Genomic DNA, 22,560 nt, shown 5'->3' with positions numbered 1-22,560 from the left:
TTTTCCATTGTTTAATAAGTCATCACTTTTAGAAGTTTTTATCTGCTCTTGTAACATGTTTTTTAGTCTTGCTTATGCATGTAGTCTTGCTTTTGCAAGTGATTTTAGGGATGGTTTTGTTGTCGTCCTCTCCAGTTTGGTGGATGCTTAATTCTTATGCTGATTTTCCCGCCGCTTTGGACCATTCATGATTGATTTCCTTATCGTATTAAGTGCTTGCATTCACTCCAGATTAGACCTGTCCATGGGCCGGGCCCAGAAAAAATTTTTGGCCCGCCTCCTAGGCTCGGGCCCGGCCTGAAATATGGGCCTGAAATTTTGCCCAGGCCGGCTCGAGAAAAATATCATAAGCCCGAGGCAGCCTACCCATTTTAAAATAAACATTAAAAATTATTTTAAAATAAAAAATAAAAAATTATTTTAAAAGTATTTTAAAATTAAAATTAAAATTAAAATTAAAATTAAAAATATATATTTATTATATGTGGGTTGGCAGTGGGGCTGGACAAAAAAGTGATGCCCGAGGCCCGACCCGTTTTTTTTGCCCAAGCCCATATTTCGGGCCTATATTTTTGCCCGGCCCATGGACAGGTCTACTCCAGATATATCGTGCTTGAGTTGTGTAGCCAATTTCAACGCATAGTAGTGTTCTATTAATGTTGAGGTTGAAGTCCTTGTTGTTCTGATGGAACTTGTAATACACCACCTATGATGGGCGTTTACTTTTTTTTTCCGAATTGTATGGTCCCTCCCATTTATGAAATGAATTAATGAATTTCCTTCTAAAAAAACTATCCAATCTTAATTATGGGTAAACTATTTAGTTGGTCACCCAACTTTAATAGTTTTTCATTTTGGGCACCAAAAATTTAAAAAATTTCAAAAAGGGCACCACCGTTACAAATCATTTTCATTTTAGTCACCCACCGTTAATTTGAGGTTAAGCAATGTTATTGTACACTCATTTTAGTCACTCAACTTACGTTTTCATTTTGGTCACTCATTTCTTTTTTTTATAAATTAATTTTATTTTTTCACAAAATACAAGTTTTTACGAGAAATTGAGTTATTTTGCTACTTAGATAAAACTAACATTTTTTCTTAGAACTCAATTCTTTGTAAAAAACCTCAAATTTTTCATGCAAAAACTCATATGTTCCTTTTTTACTGAAAAATTAAAATTAATTAAAAAGTAAAAGGTTTTTCTATAAAAATTTAAATGTTTCCTATAAAACCTAATTAATTCTTTATAAAACCTCGTATTTTTCCTTTTACCTGGAAAAATAAAAGAAACTAAAAAGATAATATAGTTTTTCTGTGTAAACACTTTGGCGTTTCTCTATAAAAATCCAATTTTTTTCTATAAAATAAAAAACTAAAATTAATTTTAAAAATGAAAATTAAATAAAATTAAAAGATTAAATGAGACCCAAGTGAAAACTAAAATTGAGTGATTAAAATAAATATACAATAATATTGCCTAACACTAAATTAATAACGGATGACCAAAATGAAAATGATTTGTAATAACAGTGCCCTTTTTCAAATTCTTTATTTTCCGTTTCCAAAATACAAAAAAAAAAACTTACAAAAGTTAAATAAAACCTTTGTAGTTTACCAATTAAGAAATACTATAGTTAAATGGTAGTTAATTTTTAACTTACGTGGCAAGCACACTTTGGTAGGAGCCGTATAGCTTCTTAGAATGACAAAGTAGATTATCTTACAAAAGTGTCCCTTAGCTTTGTCATAAGATGATTTGAATAGTATTTTCAATCCCAATATGAGTCTAATTATATAATAAAATAAAATAATATAATGATGTATTTTTATTTTTATAAATCATATAAATATAACATAAATATTAACTTCGAAATTTACATTATATATTTATTTCATTTCCAAAAATAATGGACCTATCTAAACTAAGAGGAAATAAATAAATTTGACTTCTTATGAAATTTTAATTTTACATAGAATTAACAATTAATCAAATTCATAAATGTAAAGTTTTTAAAGTTAGATATAAATAAGAACAAATAAAATTAAATTAAGAAAATATGCATATCCATGTGTAAAATAATATTTAATAATTCTTGTACCTAATAAGAAAACAAAGCACAACATAACCAAGTTGCGAAATCTGTCACGCTCAAGGTCTTACCAACAACCTCTACTTGTTATGTCCTAAATAGTATTTTTGTGGTGTCCCTATATCTTAATATCAATTCAATTTAATCACTACAAATTTTATTCAGATTTATTTTACCTTACAATTCGGTCACATGTGAATCTTGTCCTATTTATATTTCATAACGATGTGTTATTTTTATATATAAATATACAATAATTATTAAATTTAAAAAAAAAATTAAAGAAAGAAAATCAAATCAATACGAGGTGTTGTTGCTAACAGTGGAAACAGATATGTTATTGCTGTAAAAGTGCACAAGTGAGAGAGTTGCAGGTGCAAGTTGCAACAATGGCAGAAAAGAAAACCGTACGTTTTTATCTTCTTTTTCTTTCTCTCTCTCCACTGATTACCACGTCTGTGCTGCATCTATATAATCTCATCACATATGTTGCCCCATTTCCTCATCTTTCTCTCAAAATTTTAACGCAAAACAAACTACTTCCTCTATCTCTTAAATCAGCTCTTCCGGTGATCTTAGTTTCTGTATCTTCATCCATCATGTAAGCTTTTTATCTTATTACAATTTCTGGGTTTGTAACCTTTTTCATGCTCTTCTATGCTCATGTTCTACTGGTTTTTTCTTTTTTTTTTTTTGGGGGGGGGTGAGCAGAAAGGGGGAAGTTCTTTAACCTTGTCTAATGGCGGAAGCAAAAGGAATACAAGGCAAGGTTGATCAAATCAACTTTTTATTTGAAGACAATAAGCCAATTCGGAGTTTTCAAAGATTTTCATCAGAAAAACTTACTTCGGAACAAACCCAATTTCCCGATCCAGAACCAGAGATGAATCTCAGGCTATCGCTGGGTGGGATTTACGGTAGTGGAAATTACAGCAAACAAAACTCTTTAACTAGATCATCTTCCATAGCGGGAGAAGTAGTAAACCATAAGAGGAATTTTACGGAACAGTTGGAAAACACGTTGCCGAAGAGTTATCTTTCATTGGCAAGGTCTTGTTCATTGCCTGCACAAGTGGAAAGCAGTAAAAGGGTAGTGAATATAAAGGAATTAAGGATGATGAAGAGAGTTGAAGCGAAGAAAAGAGCTGTGGAGAAGCAGTGGAATGGCATGAAAGGGAGTGAGAAAGACAAGTTGTTAGTGGCGGGGGCGGCGCCTACTGAGTTTCCTGCTTGGCTAGCGGCTTCTACTGCTAAATCTCCTGCACTAAATAGAGCCATCGATAAGATAAAGGAAGGTTTTAGAAAATTAGAAGGTATGTTGTTCCCCTATACAAGTTGTTACCTTGATTCGGGTTTGGTTAAAAAGAAAATGAATTGGATCATTTGTTGATCTAAGGTGGAGCTGGAGCTCAATTTACGACACTAGCCACGAATTGAATGCATAATTATGTTTTTTTAATTAGTAAGAAAATCAAAGTTCAATTATAGATAATTCAACATCATTTAAGCTTTTTGATCATCATCTTTAGACATTAATAAATTCAGTGCAGGAGCAGAAGGGTGGAGTGCACCGTCATCCTCCTCTAACCCAATAAAGTCCGTACCGGAGATGCCTTCCCAAGTAACGGAATCTGAGAATCCGGCCAAGAAGCCTAAACTTTCCCGTGGTTGGATTCAAGATAAAGAGATGAAAGAAATGCCAAGCGTAACCACCACCGGAGATGGCCCCAATGGGAGGAAAATACAAGGGTTTCTTTACAAATACACCAAAGGACAGGTGTGTATAGTATGTGTTTGCCACGGAAACTTCCTTTCGCCGGAAGAATTCGTGAGGCACGCCGGTGCTAAGGATGTTACCAACCCCATGAAGCATATCAATGTTTGCTCAACCTCCTTTTCCTATTAAGATCCACACCGGATTTAGAATTGTAGAAACTGGAAAATGTTGTGAGTTGAAACCTCCGTAAATCGATGGTTATTTAAATCCTTTTTTGTCACCCCACTTTTAACATTGGTACAGAAAAATGTAGGAACTTTATATTTTCCAGTAAGTAGCATACCTTTCTTTCACAACTATGAAGCAAGAAATATATGTACTGTGTAATTTAAGGGATTTTTAATAATCAACAGAAAAATAATTACCTAATCTACTCAAGCATATGGGTTGAAATCAAACAAAGCATATGTTCTCAATAGAAGATCTTTTTGTGCTTTAGGTATATTTACAAGCTTGTAATGTACCATCAGTTTTACTTGACCCATATCAACGGAACAAGGATTAAATTTCTCGATTTTATAAAATTAAAAAAAAAAACTCAATTACACTTTAAACTATAGCACAAAGACTGCCTAACAAGATACTTTAATGGATAGTATTGAAATTAGCTTCCATTAACATGTTTTCTTAAAATGGAGGATTGCAATAAGTTATAGAGTAACCAGCAGAGGCCAGAAAAACTTCAAATATAGACAAAGCAAGTGAAGAGTAGCCCCAAACTTCAACAGGATCCTTGTGGGTGCTTTCAAAACCGCACATATATACACAAACATATATAATATACATGTGTGTGTGTGCCTGTACCTTTTGAAGCATGTTGCACTACTGTAAAATCCCAACAACAGGATGGGAAGCAAGTGAAAAGTAGCCCGAGACTTCAACAGGATCCTTGTGGTTGCTTTCAAAACCACACACGCATATTACAGTGGAGTAAAATATCAAGAACAAGATGGGCAGCAAGAGAAGCAAGTGCACCATCTCTTAAAACCTGTATTTCGGTTTGGTTTTTGGGTCTGTGATTTAAGGATGTCCTGAGAGGGCTCTAGTTTAGGGGTTTCCGGGGGGTTGTCAGACGTTTCCTTATGCTTTGTGGAATGTTGTGATTGTTGGTTTTTGGTCTTTGTGCCTTTTGTCAATGAACCACTTTTGTCTGCATCTCCTGTCAATCTACATAAAAAAAAAGAAAAATATAATAAATATATCAGTTACCGTTTATGATACTATTTAAGGACTTTAAACATGGTGATTTACATTGAGGTTGCGGTTGGTTTGAATGTTCGGTTAGTTTATTATTGTTGATATGCGAGGTATTATTCACTTTGACCCATCGTATCTTCTTTAAGGATGGTGTAAACACTTTGGCGTGGGATGTTGATGAGTTGCTTGATTACTAAAGTTGAGAAATGAGATTAATTAAAACTTACATAGGGAAGGCAAAAGATTTGACACTAGCATCGGAATGCGTAGATAAACTACGGGAATGAGGTGATAATCCCGTAGCAACGTGATCCTTTTGCTGACATTCTTTATCCTTCAGAACCTCCCTCATGGCTTCAGCCGCCGATGCAGAGGCACCAAACTCGCCCTCGCCCTTGTTGAAACTCCCATTTCTCGTGGTGATTTCAGGGGATAGCATGTTTCTTGGAAGCTCCATCAATGGACTCGAAATGTTTAAGGAATCACAGTTGAAGCCAAAATCACCAGATTTAGACATCCAATTGAACTGGTCCTTGGTGAAACTTGCGTTCGTTGGGTGAATGCTGAACAATGATTCGTTTGAAGCCGTACTCCATTCAGCTGGGCTGGATGTGCTTGTCGCAGCAAACACATGGGATGGAATCCTGTCTGAATCTACCAATAGGCAGTTTTCATCTTGTGGTTGTTCATTCGCCAGTGCGGGTGAAACAGGCGTGATTGAACCATCGGTGGATTGTCTGGTTGAACTCAGTTCTTCAACAACTACTTGACCAGACATAGCGGATGGGGAAGATGAATGAGGAGGGGATCTTTTACTTTCACTAGAATGAGCTGCTTGATGATGCTTATTTGGTGTATCAGTTTCAGAGAAATCAAGTGATGTCTAGTCCCATACCATCGTAAAACCCAGGAGTTGATCCTGTATATGAAATAAGAAACAAAGTAAGGCTTCAAATCTATCAAATATCTCTCATTGCGGCAAAACAACAAATGCCTTGTGCTCAAATAAGAACCCAGCAAAGATTTCCAGATAACAGGAAGTCCTACCAATGCGAAGCTATAGCTATATTGCCCGGATTCATATGTATCTAACACATATATCTATGTTAATTGCATTAATCATATCTCACACTCATTCCAATCATAAAATAGATTTGCAATATAAACAAGCGCAGGTGCTTGATTTATCAAAAAAACTAAAAAGAAAAATAAAAGTTGCTAAATTATTTGCAGATAATGAATTCAAATACCATGATTGATTAAGCTTTGTATATCCAAAACCAGAATAGAAATCAAACAGGATACTAAATTAAATTAAATCAAATAAACAAATAGAAATTGGAAACTTACATAAAATCAACAACCTTCAAAATAATCTCAAAGAAACCTTCCAATCCATCAACGTCTTGGATTTCGTATTTGGATCAACAGATTGAGAAACAGAGAAACCGAAAACAAAGAAACAAGACAACTTTGAGACCCCCCCCCAAAAGATGAAAAACCGGACAGAAAACGAACAGACAGAAATGACCGATAATGTGGGAAGAGAATTTGGAGAGGGGGATTTGAGAGGGAAATTTTAAGGCCTGAAATTGGTATAAGGCTTAACCAACTTTCTTAACGAACTTACCCGCCATGTCTTAAAACTAACCAATTGGTCTGTCTCGACTGGAACTTAGACAATGCCTTCAGATGTTCCAACCTATCTAATCTACCCTTTACTTGATTTAGTATTTAATTTAATTAAAATTATATCCATATTAATATAAAATAAATTTATTTTTAATATTTAATTAATAATAACTTCTTGAGTTTTTACGTATGTATTTTAGATGGGTGGAGTTTATGTATTTATATGATATGGTTATTGTCCATATATGTGATATCATAGATAGATTCCATGCATGTCGACATGTATCCTACTCTAGGTTTAAGACGTGTTTATACTATGTGGGTTTGTCTATGTCATGGTACGCGAACCCACATCATGCTGTCTCATAGAAGGGTGCGAGTACCTTGCACGCAAACTCATAGTGCCACCCGAACTTGAAGTGCGAACCGTGTAGAAATCGACCCGGACTCAATCAGATTATGGGTCGATAATAGTAAGTATAATTATAATTTCTCTCCCACGTAGTTCGAAGAAGAGATATAAGTGACTCTTCTTGGAACCTAGTTTTTTATGAGACGAGAGGTAACATAAGGAGAAGCTTATTAAATACGCTTTATACCTTAACTTGCAACGTACACTTCGCCACGTGTCAAGAAGGGGTACAATTGTACGCAGTTGATTGTGCTCTTATTCTCGAATATATGAATCGTTAAAGTGCAAAAAACCCTTTTAAAAAGAAGTTACTTGAACCTTAAAAATTACATTGTTCGAGTCAGAGATTTTGGAGAAGAAACCATTGTTGAGAAGAACAGTTTTAAAGGTAATTTCCCTAAAATTTCCATCGTTCTTTCAATTTTTCCTAGTTTTATTAGAACACCATGGCTAGTACTAGAGGAAGTGGCTATAATATTCAGAACATCTCTTCACGACGCCTTGAAGTGAGTACTCCGGTGGAGGTTAAGGCCTATGTTTGCACTACGAAGGTGGAAGAAATGATCGTGTTTTGACTGCTCAGGGAATTCAAATATCAAACTTTGCTTAAGACTTCTTAATCCCCGAAGGATTATATCGGTTGAGCGACACCAACGACAATAGCTTTTTACTTCCATTGCACGAGATGGAGGTAGGTTTCCATTTACCCCTCCACCCCTTCTTTTGCCATATTCTTGATGAATACATGATAGATTCGGGGCAGTTATCTGGTTTTTCATGGTGGGTCGTAATGGCATACTTCATTGAATGCAGTTGACGGAAGGAAGTGCTATTGATTGTCGTTTTTCAGAATTTGTATAAAATAAATGCCTATAATCGAGGGGGTTTGGTGGGTTTATTTTATTTCTCTCATCGCAAAGATGTTGAATCAATTATTACGAACTGGTCTTTGCCTTTTGTCTAAACCGCTGCAAGTACATACGGGTTAAATACAAGCTTAATAGAGGCTTTAACTTTCCAACTGAGTGGTCAATACCTGGTAAAGGTATATGTCTAAAGAAGTGAGAAATTATAACAGAAGTAGGTTGGGGACAGTATTATAGACTTCGCAAGGGTCGTGTACTGGATTTGGAGGAAGTGCTAACTGTTAGGAGCGTGTTTCAGCACTGCCTCTTAAATTTAAGTCTTAATGGATGGAGGCAAGTTGATGCTGATGATGGTGCGGGCATCGTTAGATTACTACCTGCACAATTCGCTTGACCACGTGGAGCTACTGATAAATTGAGGCTTATACGGTTGAGGAAAAAAGAGGAACCTAAAAATTATTTTTATAGCTTTTGTAAATTAAAGCATTGTTCATGGTTTTCAAAATCTTAAGGGAATGTAGAAAGTGGTGTGAACCCCCTTATGTTAACTGCTAGTGCTGATATTACATTATTGGTGATGCAAACACAGTTCGCAGTGTTGAAGAAAGTTAAAAAGAATCCACCAGCTTATTCAGAAAGATCGACGAATACATGGATGTGAGATCTTTTATGCAGAATGTGGGAGGCCCTCTGGTACTACTATTGGGGAAGGGAGTGCAAACAGAAGAAAGAAGCAAAAGACTATTGCGAGAATTGCCAGCATCATACTAAGTAATGAAGATAAGGGTAGTCCAATAGGGTATTTGCTACGAACTCTGTCCTTGCGGCCCTGTTCGCGGGTTTGTCTGATTGATAACACGTGACACTGCCTAACTATTTGCTAATCAGACTTCATAAAACCTATATTGTCTTTGTAGAAAGCTAAATCTTCATATAAAAAATTGCGATCATCATCTTAGTTATTCTTATGATGGGACGTCCAAAAATGACATTATAGGCCATTGGATGATCTACCACAAAGAATTGTACATATTCCGTTGTGGTGTGCTCATCATCCCTCAAGGTAACGGGTAAAGTAATGCATCCCTTCACCTCGACTGGATGGTTCTCAAAACCATACAAAAGGCTTGCCCTCTTCAAAGCTTACTCTTTCAACCTCATTTTTTGGTATGCATCCCAAGTTGACACCTCTACAGCAGTGTCACTGTCAACCAAAATTCTCTTTACCTTAAACCCTACTATAGTTGCTGACACAATCATTGGATCATTTCCCTCTTCATCACACACCAACTCCTCATCCTCATCATTAAATCTCACATTACACTTCTAAGATGAGCTTTTCTATCTGTGTTAGAGGTCGTCCACTCTTCATCTGTACCAATTATCACTTGTATTGTACCTCTAACTTTTTGCTTACCCTTATCAGCACCTCGCAGAGTCTGACCTAACGATGTAGCATATTGAGCCATAAAATCTTTAAGCTTATCATTCCTAACTACTTCCTCAATAGCATTTTTCAAAGAAGAACAATCTTCAGTCTTATGTCCTCCGTCATCGTGAAAATTACACTTATCCCTCGAGTTTGACCTTGACTGATTACATTGTATGGGTGGAGGATATGGCTGCCTAAACTTTTAACCTAACTCCGAATATAGGCACACGTAGCATTCAAGGGAGTATAGGTTTCAAATTTGCAATGAGGAACATACCTTCTTATGTGTTCAACCTAAGGTCTTTGAAATGCTCTCGACAATTCATTCTGTCAATAACCCCTCAATTGTCCCCTTCTTTGTATGCATAGACTCTGAGATCAAGGGTCTTGATGGTCGCGAACTCCCTGTTGATTTCTCAATTGTTTATCATCCCTTTAGAAGGTACTCTGAGACGCTCTCTTAATTTTTTCTGCTTCAGCGAACTTATGAGCTTTCTCATACAAATCGGCTAAACTCTATAGCCTATTATCAGAGAATGAATATTGCACATCTTCATTCTGAACACCCATGATAAAGGCATCAATGACCCACTGATCCTCCAAATTTTGTGTGTTTAACGTTACTACATGAAAACGTTTAACACAATCTTGCAAGGATCCTCTATCATTTTGCTTTACTAACATCAAACTCATAGGAGTGCTCATTATTTTTCTATGAGCTCGAAATCTTCCCAAGAATATTTTACCAAGCTGCGAGAAGCTCTAGATGTAACACCCCTAACCCATATCCATCGCCGGAGTAGGGTTTCAGAGTATTACCGAAATTTATCGATCAAACAGGCAGAATTTTCAAACATTTCATATAATCAAAACAAGTCATCAAAACATCATTTTAATCCAAATTATAAACATACCAAATCCAAATCAATTTGCCTAGTTCATGAGCACTTAAATATAGAATTAAATTCACATGCACATATCTAGATTTAGTTCAATTTACCATGCCATAATATGACTTCAAAAACAAACACAAGATTATATATATATCAAACCAATATTAAACTTATAACCTCATTTACAATCCATCCACAAAAAAACTATTATTTAGACACCCTAGATACATGCCGACACATTTCAAAAGGATAAACATCACCATGTTTGAGTTTTGGATTGTTGTTAGATGTCGAATTAGCGATCACAATTGAAGCACCTAATCTGCGCATAAAAAACAAAAACGTACGCTGAGTAAAACTCAGTGGTATTTATATAATCCCAATATTTAAAGACAAAACAATATAATAGACACAATTGAATATTTAAAACCACATTTATTTATACAATAACATTAACCATTCAATATTCAAAACATAAATACATCATTTTATAACATATTCTTATTCAATTCTCATCACTTGTTATATAATAGCTTTTCACAATTTGATCCACATATCATTTGAAACAATAACAATATCCAATTCATGAATACATAATTCATGCATCTCATTCTCATGTTTCTATTCACTATCCCAGTTTCAATTCATGTACAATATCGTCCAATATAAATCATAGTACCGTTTTATTTAATTACCCCTATTAACACGAATCGGACTCGGACGGATACACGGATCCAACCAACACACCAGTTTGACACCCAGTGCCTCATTGGATAATTCGAAGTATTAAAATAACACCCAGTGTCTCATCGAATAAATCCGAAGTAGTAAATTGATACGTAGTATCTCATCGGTTAAACCGAAGTAAATTGGCACCTAGTGCCTAATCGACTCGAAGTCGAAGAAATCCCTGAACTCTTCCAATCCTATGGCATTTCATCTATATTCGACTCAGCCCGATACATTTAATAAGGTTTCAATTCACTTTCCAAATGCAACAAATATCTAATACTCAAATTTCACATTAATATTCATTTCAATTCAAATAATCAACATATTCATAATATATATATATCAATTCAATCCATTCAATCAACTTTTAATTCAATTCAATGCCAGAGTATCAAATACTCACCTCAACACTTACCATATGCATTAAATAAAAAATACAACAATTAATAACTAGTTTTGGATTATAGAAATACAAACCAGAAATTTCGAGCTATTCGATGTCGACTTTATCTTTCCCCTTTTTAGTCGAGGATTTCGATACGACGTTAGGTACGAAATTAAAACAATTAAAGTTCATCAACACAACACAATTAATTTCATATTGAATATTTCAATTTGTACTCAATATTTTCCTAATTTTCAATTTAGTCCCTAAACTGAGACTACCTTTATTTCTTTACAATTAATCTTATATTTTCATACAAATTTCACTTTAAACTAAATTTAACTTCCTATTTTCACTTAAATCCATAAATTTCAAAAATTTCACAATTTAATCCCTATTACTCAAAATTTACAATTTATTCTACAATCCAATCCTTTTCATCTCTAACTTTTAAATCTATCAATTTAATCCCTAATACTAAAATTATTCAACATTAACAACATTTAAAAACTCAATAGTTGCTAAAATTTTGACATAGGTCGGGTAGTACTTAACACCGGGATTCTAAAAACATAAAAATTACAAGAAAAAACACTAAATTGACTAACTAATTAAACTTTAAACCTTAGAAGTTCCTATGCCCTTGCGTTTCTTCTTTCTTTCTTTCTCTTTTTCTTTTCTTTCTTTCCTTTCTATTTCGTTTTGGCTTGACTTTTTTTTATTCATTCATTTACTTATTTTGTTTTATTATGCATTAGTTTATTATTATAATATAATATATATACTTATTAAATAAGTAAACATACTTTATTATAATATATATTAAATTTATAAATATCTTAACTTATGCACTCTAAGTAAAGAAGAATGACATAATTTCTTCTTTAGTCCATTTAATTTTTTTAATTTATAATTCATCTTTTACCCTTTATGCAATTTAGTCCTTATACCTAATTACTCTTAATTCATGCAAATTCACTTAACCAAAACCTAATTAACTACAGAACTAGCTTCGTAACTATTTTTACTAAATATTTACGAGTCAAATTTACATGAACGGAGTCTCGGGAATGCACTTTCCGACTCCACTGACTATCGGGTCGTTACAATTCTCCCCCAATTAAATTTCGCCCCAAAATTTACCTGAAAAGTGGTGGGGGTATTGAGATCTAATTGCCTCTTCTGGTTCCCAAGTTGCTTCCTCAACAATATGACTACGCCACAACACTTTTACTAACGGAACTCGTTTATTACGCAATTCTTTTACTTCTCGTGCTAAAATCTCAACTGGTTCTTCTTCTTATGACAACTTAGGTTGAATCTCAATATCTTCTGTTGAAGTAACATGAGATGGATCCGTTCGATATCTTCTAAGCATTGAAACATGAAAAACATAATGTATTTTCTGTAATTTCGTAGGCAAAGCTAAACAATACACAACTGGTCTAACTCTTTCCGTGATCTCATACGGTCCAATAAAACGATGACTCAGTTTCCCTTTTCGGCCAAATATTAAAATTTTCTTCCAAGGCAAAACTTTAAGAAATACTTTATCGCCAACAAAATATTCAATATCTCGACGTTTCAAATCTGCATATGATTTTTGTCTATCGAAAGCCGTATTCAATCTATCTTGAATTTTCTTAACAATGTCTTCCGTTTCTTGAATTAATTCCAGCCCGATCATTCTTCTTTCACTCAATTCCATCCAACAAATAGGTGATCAACATCTACGTCCGTATAAGGCTTTATACAGAGCCATTTGAATGCTCGATTGAAAATTATTATTGTATACAAATTCAGCCAAAGGTAAGTAACGCTCCCAAACTTATTCAAAATCAATAACACAAGTACGAAGCATGTCTTCCAAAATCTGAATAACACGCTCAGATTGCCCATCAGTCTGTGGGTGAAAAGCTATGCTAAAATTAAGTCGCGTACGAAGAGATTCGTGCAACTGTTTCCAAAATCTCGAAGTGAACCGTGGATCTCGATCAGAGATTATTGACATAGGGACACCGTGCAATCTCACTATTTCTTGAATATAAACTTTAGCAAGGTTTTGAAGTGACCAATTAGTCCTGACCAGTATAAAATGAGCCGATTTCGTAAGTCGATCAACAATCATCCAAATAGCATTTTTCTTACTTGCCGATAAAGGTAACCCCGTTACAAAATCTATCGTGATACAATCCCATTTCCATTCAGGAATATAAATAAGTTGAAGTAATCCGGTGGGAACCTGATGTTCTACCTTAACTCGCTGACAAGTTAAACATTTAGCCACATACTCGACCATATCTTTTTTCATTCCTGACCACCAGTAAGATTCTCGCAGATCGCGATACATTTCCGTTCTTCCAGGATGCAAAGCAAAATGACTATCATGAGCTTTGCAAAGTATCAACTCTTTTAATTCAGAAACATCCAGAATGCAGATTCAGTTATGAAATCTCAAGCAACCACAATTATCAATGCTGAAATTTTCTAATATACCATTCTGAACCATTTCTCTTTTCTTCGCCAACTTGTCATCTTCTAATTGCGCTGACTTGATCCGATTAAACATCTCCAGTTTGATTTTTAGTTCAGCCAATAGACTTCCATTGTCATTGATATTGAGCTAAGCAAACATTGCTCGTAATTCAATTGTTGTTTTTCTACTCAACGCATCAGCTACAACATTGGCTTTACCAGGGTGGTAATCAATAACACAATCAAAATCTTTCAGAAGCTCTACCCAACGACACTATCTCAAATTCAACTCCTTTTGAGATAGAAGGTATTTGAGACTCTTATGATCGGTATATATATAACATTTTTCATCGTACAGATAGTGTCTCTAGAGCTTTAAAGCAAAAACCACACTAGCTAACTCTAAATCATGTGTCTGATAATTACGTTCATGCATTTTTAGCTGACGAGATGCATAAGAAATCATTTTCCCATCTTGCATCAAAACACAACCAAGACTGCTCAAGGAAACATCATTATAAACGACAAAATCTTTTCTCGATTCTGGTAAAGTCAAAACCGGCGCTTCAATCAACATCTGCTTCAATTTTTCAAAACTTTCTTGACACTGGTCGTCCTAGACGAATTGAACATTCTTATATAACAAATTTGTCATCGGCAAAGCTATCTTCGAAAATCCATTTAGAAATATTGGGTAATAACCTACTCATCCAAGAAAACTATGAACCTCTAACACATTCCTCAGTGCTTTCCACTAAACAATTGCCTTGATCTTTTTCGGATCAACTCTAATTCCATCTGCTGAGATAACATGACCCAAAAATACAACATCTGGTAACTAGAATTCACACTTACTAAGCTTTCTGTATTACTGTTTCTCCCGTAACACTTGTAAAACAATTTTGAGGTGTTGTTCATGCTCGTATTCGGATTTAGAATAGACCAAAATATCATCAATAAAAACTACTACAAATTGATCCAAAAACAGTTAGAAAATATGATTCATGAGATCTATAAATGCTGCCGGAGCATTTTTCAATTCAAAAGGCATCACTAAAAATTCATAATGACCATACCGTAATCGAAATGTCGTCTTCGGTACATCATTTTTTTCACTTTCAACTGATAGTTATTCGATCTTAAATTAATCTTTGAAAAGATAGAAGCTTATTTTAGTTGATTGAATAAGTCATCAATACGGGGTAGAGGGTATCGATTCTTAATCGTCAACTTATTCAATTACCGATAGTCTATACAAAGACGCATTGAATTATCTTTCTTTTTGATAAAAAGTACTGGAGCTCCCCAAGACGATATGCTAGAACGTATAAAACCACGATTCAATAAGTCTTGCAATTGTACTTTTAATTCTTTCAACTCCGTAGGTGACATACGATAGGGGGCATTGACACCGGAGTCGTGCTAGGAAATACTTCAATTGCAAACTCAACCTCTCGATTTGGTGGTAATCTTAGTAATTCCTTAAGAAACACATCAGAGAATTCACAAATAGTTCGAATTTTACTACATTGACTATCAACAGAATTTGAATTGATAACATAGGCTAGAAAAGCTTCACAACCTTGATGAAGAAGTTTATTAGCTCGAATTGCTGAAATAATACGAGTTGAACCACTTGTTCGAGTACCATTCACCTCAATCTTATCACCGCTTTCACTCTGAACAACAAACTTCTTTTTACAGTAATCCAGAATCACCCCGTGCTCTGTAAGCCAATTTATTCTCAAAATCATATCAAAATCATCAAACAACATTATTAATAAATCAATAGGGATGGTCATATTCTGTATCATTAACGGACATCTCCTACACACCTGATCCATTAACACAGATTGTCCCAATGGACTAGACACCACTATCGATACTCTAGACGTCTTAGATTTCAAACTTCCCAACCCAACCAATTTAGTATTAACATATGAATACGAAAATCCCGAATCTATCAAAGTATAAACATGTTCTGAATGTAATAAAGATATACCTGTCATAACATTATTAGTATCACCATCCTTATGATTCCGCACAATATAAGCTCGAGCTGGAGTTCTGGCCTCTAATTGTTAAGTAACAACATCATTTCCCTTTCTAGCACCACCTCTCGAAAATGAACCACTTTGACTTGACCCGCGACCTTTAGAAGCAAGCATAAGCCTCTGAGAAGTAACAGGTGTAGCATTTTCATTCTTCAGACAATCTCTAATAAAATGTTATGTAAATCCACAGTGAAAACAGCCTCGAGTTAATTTCCAGCATTCATCACAGTGCTTTTCCCGCAATGTTCACAATTCAGAATTTCAGTATCTCGAGATGGACCTCGTATACTACCCGTAGACACTGTCAGTTGTCTATCACGATTTCTATTAGTTCTATCTGATTTTAAATTTGATCTCCAGCTACCACAAAATTCTTTTGATCTTTTCGGTGGTGAATTTGAACTAGCAGCTCTAGGACGCTTTCCAACAGTATGAATATTCTCAGTCTTTTTATTAAAACCCAGAACTTATTCTACCATTCTTGCCCGTTTCACTAAATCAGCAAACTCAATAATTTTGTGCGATACTAACTGTACTCGCAACTCATCGCGTAACCCACGCAGAAATCGCTTGCAACTATCAATTCCAGTCGACACAAATTCAACAGCATACCTACTAAGTTGCGAAAACTCTTGTTCATAATCAACCACAGACATTTTACCTTGTTTCAACATTAAAAACTCTTGTCTTCAATCTTCGATATACAGCTCTCCCCCATATTTCTTTTGAAATTCCTTTTGAAAGAATTCTCAATTAGCCTGATCTGCATATACATAGCGTGTCACTGATTGCCACCAGGTATATACTTCTCATTGCAGTAGAGAAATAACACATATTACACTTTCACGGGGGTTGCATTCAATTTATTGCAAGATTCTCTTAATGGATTCAATCCAAACTTCAGCTGCGGAAGGATCAACTCCTTTCAAACCCAAAAATTCAGTTGCACCATACTTACGCAGTTCTTTAATTAGAGCACGACGAACAGTAGGGGTAGATGAAAAGCATCGATAATAGCTCTAAGTAACTATGAATCATCTCTTTCTTCAAGATTACCTCGCTCAACGTTAGGTTGTTGAGTACTAACTGGATTAACACTTGGTGTTGCCAATTCAGCTTCATCTAACTCATTGGAGACATCATCTCTGGTATACATCTCCTGACCAATATCATTATTATAATCATCTGGCAATTTCAACTATAAAACAAAAACAAATATATATCAGCATCCAAATCCTGACTCAATTCGACTCAATTATGGCATGTACCTTTAAACTCAACTCCGAACTCGATTTAGTCTGAGAATTGGCTAAACCTGCAAAGCTCTTGTAACACCCCTTACCCGAGATCATTTTTGGAGTTGAGCATAAGTCGTTACTTGACTTAAGTTAAAAGTTTGGGGCATAAAAATTTACTTTTAGAAGTTATTTCACAGTTCATAATAAGGTTGTCCACCTGTGCAGTAGTCACTAAATTAATTATAAATCAAGCTACAAAACTCAAAATTTATATCTGTAAATTTTGGCTAAAACTAGACTCATATATATTTTTACCATAAATTTTTCAAAATTTTTGGTTGAGCCAATTAGTACAGTTTATTAGTTAAAGTCTCCCTTGTTTCACTGATCGACTATCCTGACCTCTCGTCACTAAAATTCAATCATCTCATTGTACAGACTTCATATGGTGCTTCAAATTATTTCTACTTAAAATAGACCCATTAAGGAATCTAGAAATATAAATTATAACTCATAATTACTTCTATACAATTTTTAATGAATTTCTAAAGTCAGAACAGGGGACTTCAAAAACCATTCTTACTCTGTCTCACTAAAATTCAAATATCTAAAAATATATAACTTTTTTGCTTACTCTATTTCTTTCATGTGAAAGTAGACTCATTCAGATTTAATTTCATATCTCACTCAGCTTCTAATTCAATTTACACTATTTTTGGTGATTTTTCAAAATTACATCAATGCTGCTGTCCAAAAACTGTTCCATTGCAATTTTATTTTATTTTATTTTTTTAAAAATTCAATATAACCCATTTATAACTATCTAACATTCCTGCAAATTTCAATTCACAACCAATTTTAGTATTTCAACTACTTCATTTAAATACTAATAATGTTTAACCAATCAATCATTTCAAGCTAAAAACATGTATATTTCAATGTCTAACACAACCATCACATTCAGATTTACCTTGCCTACTTAGTCATTCATTCTATTACTTTTTACTTCAATTCCCTATACATGCCATATAAATAAAAAAGTTGTTTAACAAAATCTACCGGAGTAAATCTAGATAGTGTGATCGTTGATGTAGATCCGATCCTCCGAACATATATATATCAATCTACAAGAAATAATAAACACACACAGGTAAGCTTGCAGAAAGCTTAGTAAGTTCATAGGCTCATAATAAAATATTACCAAAATTTCACTAACAACATTAATAAACAAATAAAAATTCAACATTTCCTACCAACCACAATCTCAAACAATGAATCTATCCAATCGAGCTCAATATCAGATATCAACTTCAATTCTGACATTTAGCTTCAATTGCACTTACAAATACCTGTCAAATTAAGGATCGTCTTACGGATTTGAGTACATCGTTTGCCCGATGCCACGATTTGCTTGAATATTTCACATTGCTATAACTCAGTATGGTTTTCTTCACGAAAATACCATACCTACTTTTCACAACTCAGTATATTTTTCTTCACTGAAACACCATACCTACTTTTCACAATTCAGTATGGTTTTCTTCACTGAAACACCATACTTACTTTTCACAACTCAATATGGTTTTCTTCACTGAAACACCATACCTACTTTTCACAACTCAGTATGGTTTTCTTCACTGAAATATCATACCTACGTTTCACACTTTGCCATGGATCCACCATGGACTTATCCGTCAATTCATCACTGGTTATCGAACGTATGTACTCAATCCTGCGTATCCCTTAATTTGAACTAACAATCTCATCTTATTCTTATTTTTACCATAATCAAAATTTAACAACAATATACGAATTGATACATTATATCATTTCCATATTAACAATTAGTCATAAAAGTTCAGCCATATGAACTTACCTGGGCCAATTCGTAGAAGTTGTAAAAGTTCAGAAACTAGTTCGATACTTTCTCTTTTCCGCGTTTATCTTCGAATTCCCGATATGGTATAAAAATATGAGAAACTAGCTTGTTTCAGACCTCCTATGGCGTTTTTGTTGATAAATTATGAAGAGATCTCTAGAATTTTCACTTTTATCTTTGTTTTATATATTTAATTTGTAAAATTTCCAATTTTGCCCTTGTTTCTCCTTACTTTCTTGCTGATTTTTCTTGCCCAACCGTCTAGCCCATATAATTTGGGCCTAATTGCCTTTTAAATCCCTCCTTATTAGTCACTTAAGCTATTTAATCACAATTTAACAAATTTTGCACTATTTTCAATTTAGTCCTTTTTAATTAATTGACTATCCAAATGTTAAAATTTTCTAACGAAACTTTTATACTAACTCAATGACACTCCATAAATATTTATAAAAAATATTTATGGCTTGGTTTATGAACTCGAGGTCTCGATACCTCATTTTAGACCCAATTTACCTATTAAATTCTTTTTAAATCACAAAATTCAATAATTCACAAAATTCACTAATTCAAAAATTCTTCCAAATTCACACTTGACCCATAATTATTAGTTTATTAAATTTTAACTCATTGGTCGGATTTAGTGATCTCGAATCACTGTTTTCGGCACCGCTAAAAATTAGACTGTTACAGCTCTGATACCACTAAATTAACAATCCTAACAAATATTCGTCGCCGGAATAGGTTTTTGGAATATTACCAAAATTTATCGATCAAACAGGCAGAATTCTCAAACATTTTATATCATCAAAACAAGTCATCAAAGTATCATTTTAATCCAAATTATAAATACATCAAATCCAAATCAACTTGCCTAGTTCATGAGCACTTAAACATAGAATTAAATTCACATGCACATATCTAGATTTAGTTCAATTTACCATGCCATAATATGGTTTCAAAAACAAACACAAGATTATATATATACCAAACCAATATTAAACTTATAATCTCATTTACAATTCATCCACAAAATAATTATTATTTAGACACCCTAGATATATGCCAACACATTTCAAAAGGATAAACATCACTACGTTTGAGTTTGAGATCATTGTTAGAAGCCGAATCGGCGATCAAAATTAAAGTACCTAATCTGCGCACGGAAAATAAAATCGTACAATGAGTAAAACTTAGTGATATTTCTATAATCCGAATATTTAAAGATAAAACAATATAATAGCCACAATTGAATATTTAAAACCACATTTATTTATACAATAACATTAACCATTCAATACTCAAAACATAAATACATCATTTTATAACATATTCTTATTCAATTCTCATCACTTGCTATATGATAGCTCTTCACAAATTGATCCACATATCATTTGAAACAATAACAATATCCAATTCATGAATACATAATTCATGCATCTCATTTTCATAGTTCAATCCACTATCCCATTTTCAATTCATGTACAATATCATCCAATATCAATCATAGTATCGTTTTATTTAATTACCCCTATTAACACGACTCGAACTCGGACGGATACACGGATCCAACCAACACACCAGTTTGGCACCAAGTGCCTTATTGGATAATTCGAAATAGTAAATTGACACCCAATATCTCATCGAATAAATCCGAAGTAGTAAATTGATACCCAGTGTCTCATCGGTTAAACCGAAGTAAATTGGCACCTAGTGCCTAATCGACTCGAAGTCGAAGAAATCCCTGAACTCTTCCAATCCTATGGCATGCCATCTATATCCGACTCAGCCCGATATAGTTAATAGGGTTTCAATTCACTTTCCAAATGCAACAAATATCTAATATTCAAATTTCACATTAATATTCATTTCAATTCAAATAATCAATATATTCATAATATATATATATCAATTCAATCCATTCAATCAACTTTTAATTCAATTCAATGTCAAAGTGTCAAATACTCACCTCAACACTTACCATATGCATTAAATAAAAAATACAACAATTAATAAATAGTTTTGGATTATAGAAATACAAACCAGAAATTTCGAGCTATTCGATGTCGACTTTATCTTTCCCCTTTTTAGTCGAGGATTTCGATACGACGTTAGGTACGAAATTAAAATAAATAAAATTCATCAATACAACACAATTAATTTCAAATTGAATATTTCAATTTTTACTCAATATTTGCCTAATTTAGTCCCTAAACCGAGACTATCTTTATTTCTTTACAATTAATCCTATATTTTCATACAAATTTCACTTTAAACTAAATTTAACTTCCTATTTTCACTTAAATCCCTAAATTTCAAAACTTTTACAATTTAATCCCTATTACTCAAAATTTACAATTTATTCTACAATTCAATCCTTTTCATTTCTTACTTTTAAATCTATCAATTTAATCTTTAATACTAAAATTATTCAACATTAACAACATTTAAAACTCAATAATTGGTAAAATTTCGACATAGGTCGGGTAGCACTTAACACCAAGATTCTAAAAACATAAAAATTACAAGAAAAAAAAGACTAAATTAACTAACCAATTAAACTTTAAACCTTAGAAGTTCCTATGCCCCTGCGTTTCTTCTTTTCTTTCTTTCCTTTCTGTTTCGTTTTGGCTTGACTTTCTTTCTTTCTTTTTTTTTATTCATTCATTTACTTATTTTGTTTTATTATACATTAGTTTATTATTATAATATAATATATATACTTATTAATTAAGTAAACATATTTTATTATAATATAAATTAAATTTATAAATATCTTATTTTATGGCGCCTCATTAAAGAACAATGGCATAATTGCTTCTTTAGTCCCTTTAATTTTTCTTTAATATATAATTCAACTATTACCCTTTATGCAATTTAGTCTTTATACCTAATTATTTTTAATTCATGCAAATTCACTTAACCAAAACCTAATTAACTACAGAACTAGCTTCGTAAATATTTTTAATAAATATTTGAGAGTCAAATTTACAAAAACGGAGTCTCGGGAATGTACTTTCCGACATCCCTAACTATTGGGTCGTTACACTAGATGGAGCATTGTGATAAAGAGATACCAATCTTTCGCACTTCCTTTAAGGTTAGTCGAAAAGGCTTTACACTTTGCAACATTAGAGGCCCTTAGCACCTTCATATAATTGTTGTACTGCATGAGATGTGTTAGAGGATCCTTCTTCCTTCGAACATTTTCTTTGGAACCTTAAACTCAGCTGGTAGACTCACAGTTGCTATCTCAAGAGCTAAGGGATTGTGTAAACAAAACAACCAATCCATATCTTGGGCATTAGAATGCACTGTTCACACATCTTTGCGCAGAGCATCCATTTCATTCTGCCACGGTTTTGCACGTGCCCCTACATCTTCCTCCTGGGTTATTATCTTGAAGATTAGAGTTGTCAAACTGCATCTTCCTCCTCAACTCTTCATTTTTCATACTAGTAATTGTATATTTAAAAATTAATATAAATTAGAATA

The 22,560-nt window shown here is 33.6% G+C and overlaps 2 protein-coding genes across 5 annotated transcripts; one reads left to right on the top strand and one right to left on the bottom strand.

Annotated features, from left to right (window-relative positions):
* The first annotated feature begins 2,384 nt into the window (after positions 1 to 2,384).
* LOC105764719 (ninja-family protein AFP3) lies at positions 2,385 to 4,239 on the top strand. 3 transcript variants are annotated; one of them, XM_012583429.2, is made up of 4 exons: positions 2,385 to 2,500; positions 2,655 to 2,694; positions 2,805 to 3,406; positions 3,644 to 4,239. In XM_012583429.2, the coding sequence occupies exons 3-4, from the start codon at positions 2,833 to 2,835 to the stop codon at positions 3,997 to 3,999; spliced, it is 930 nt and encodes a 309-aa protein (XP_012438883.1). In that variant the 5' UTR covers positions 2,385 to 2,500; positions 2,655 to 2,694; positions 2,805 to 2,832; the 3' UTR covers positions 4,000 to 4,239. The 3 variants fall into 3 exon arrangements, with proteins under 3 accessions (XP_012438883.1, XP_052481820.1, XP_012438882.1); XM_052625860.1 differs by having other exon boundaries at positions 2,408 to 2,694; positions 3,650 to 4,090; XM_012583428.2 differs by having other exon boundaries at positions 2,415 to 2,694.
* Positions 4,240 to 4,257: 18 nt separating this feature from the next.
* On the bottom strand, positions 4,258 to 6,757 carry LOC105764720 (uncharacterized). 2 transcript variants are annotated; one of them, XM_012583430.2, is made up of 3 exons: positions 6,418 to 6,757; positions 5,295 to 5,986; positions 4,258 to 5,037 (listed from the first exon to the last, which is right to left on the bottom strand). In XM_012583430.2, the coding sequence occupies exons 2-3, from the start codon at positions 5,843 to 5,845 to the stop codon at positions 4,809 to 4,811; spliced, it is 780 nt and encodes a 259-aa protein (XP_012438884.1). In that variant the 5' UTR covers positions 5,846 to 5,986; positions 6,418 to 6,757; the 3' UTR covers positions 4,258 to 4,808. The 2 variants fall into 2 exon arrangements, with proteins under 2 accessions (XP_012438884.1, XP_012438885.1); XM_012583431.2 differs by having other exon boundaries at positions 6,432 to 6,757.
* Between the last annotated feature and the right edge of the window lie 15,803 nt (positions 6,758 to 22,560).

The sequence above is a fragment of the Gossypium raimondii genome, chromosome 12, assembly GCF_025698545.1.
Source record: "Gossypium raimondii isolate GPD5lz chromosome 12, ASM2569854v1, whole genome shotgun sequence".
In the NCBI taxonomy this organism is placed as follows: Eukaryota; Viridiplantae; Streptophyta; class Magnoliopsida; order Malvales; family Malvaceae; genus Gossypium; species Gossypium raimondii.
The sequence above is the reverse complement of the archived record's forward strand: the minus strand, read 5'-3'. Positions and strand labels throughout refer to the sequence as shown.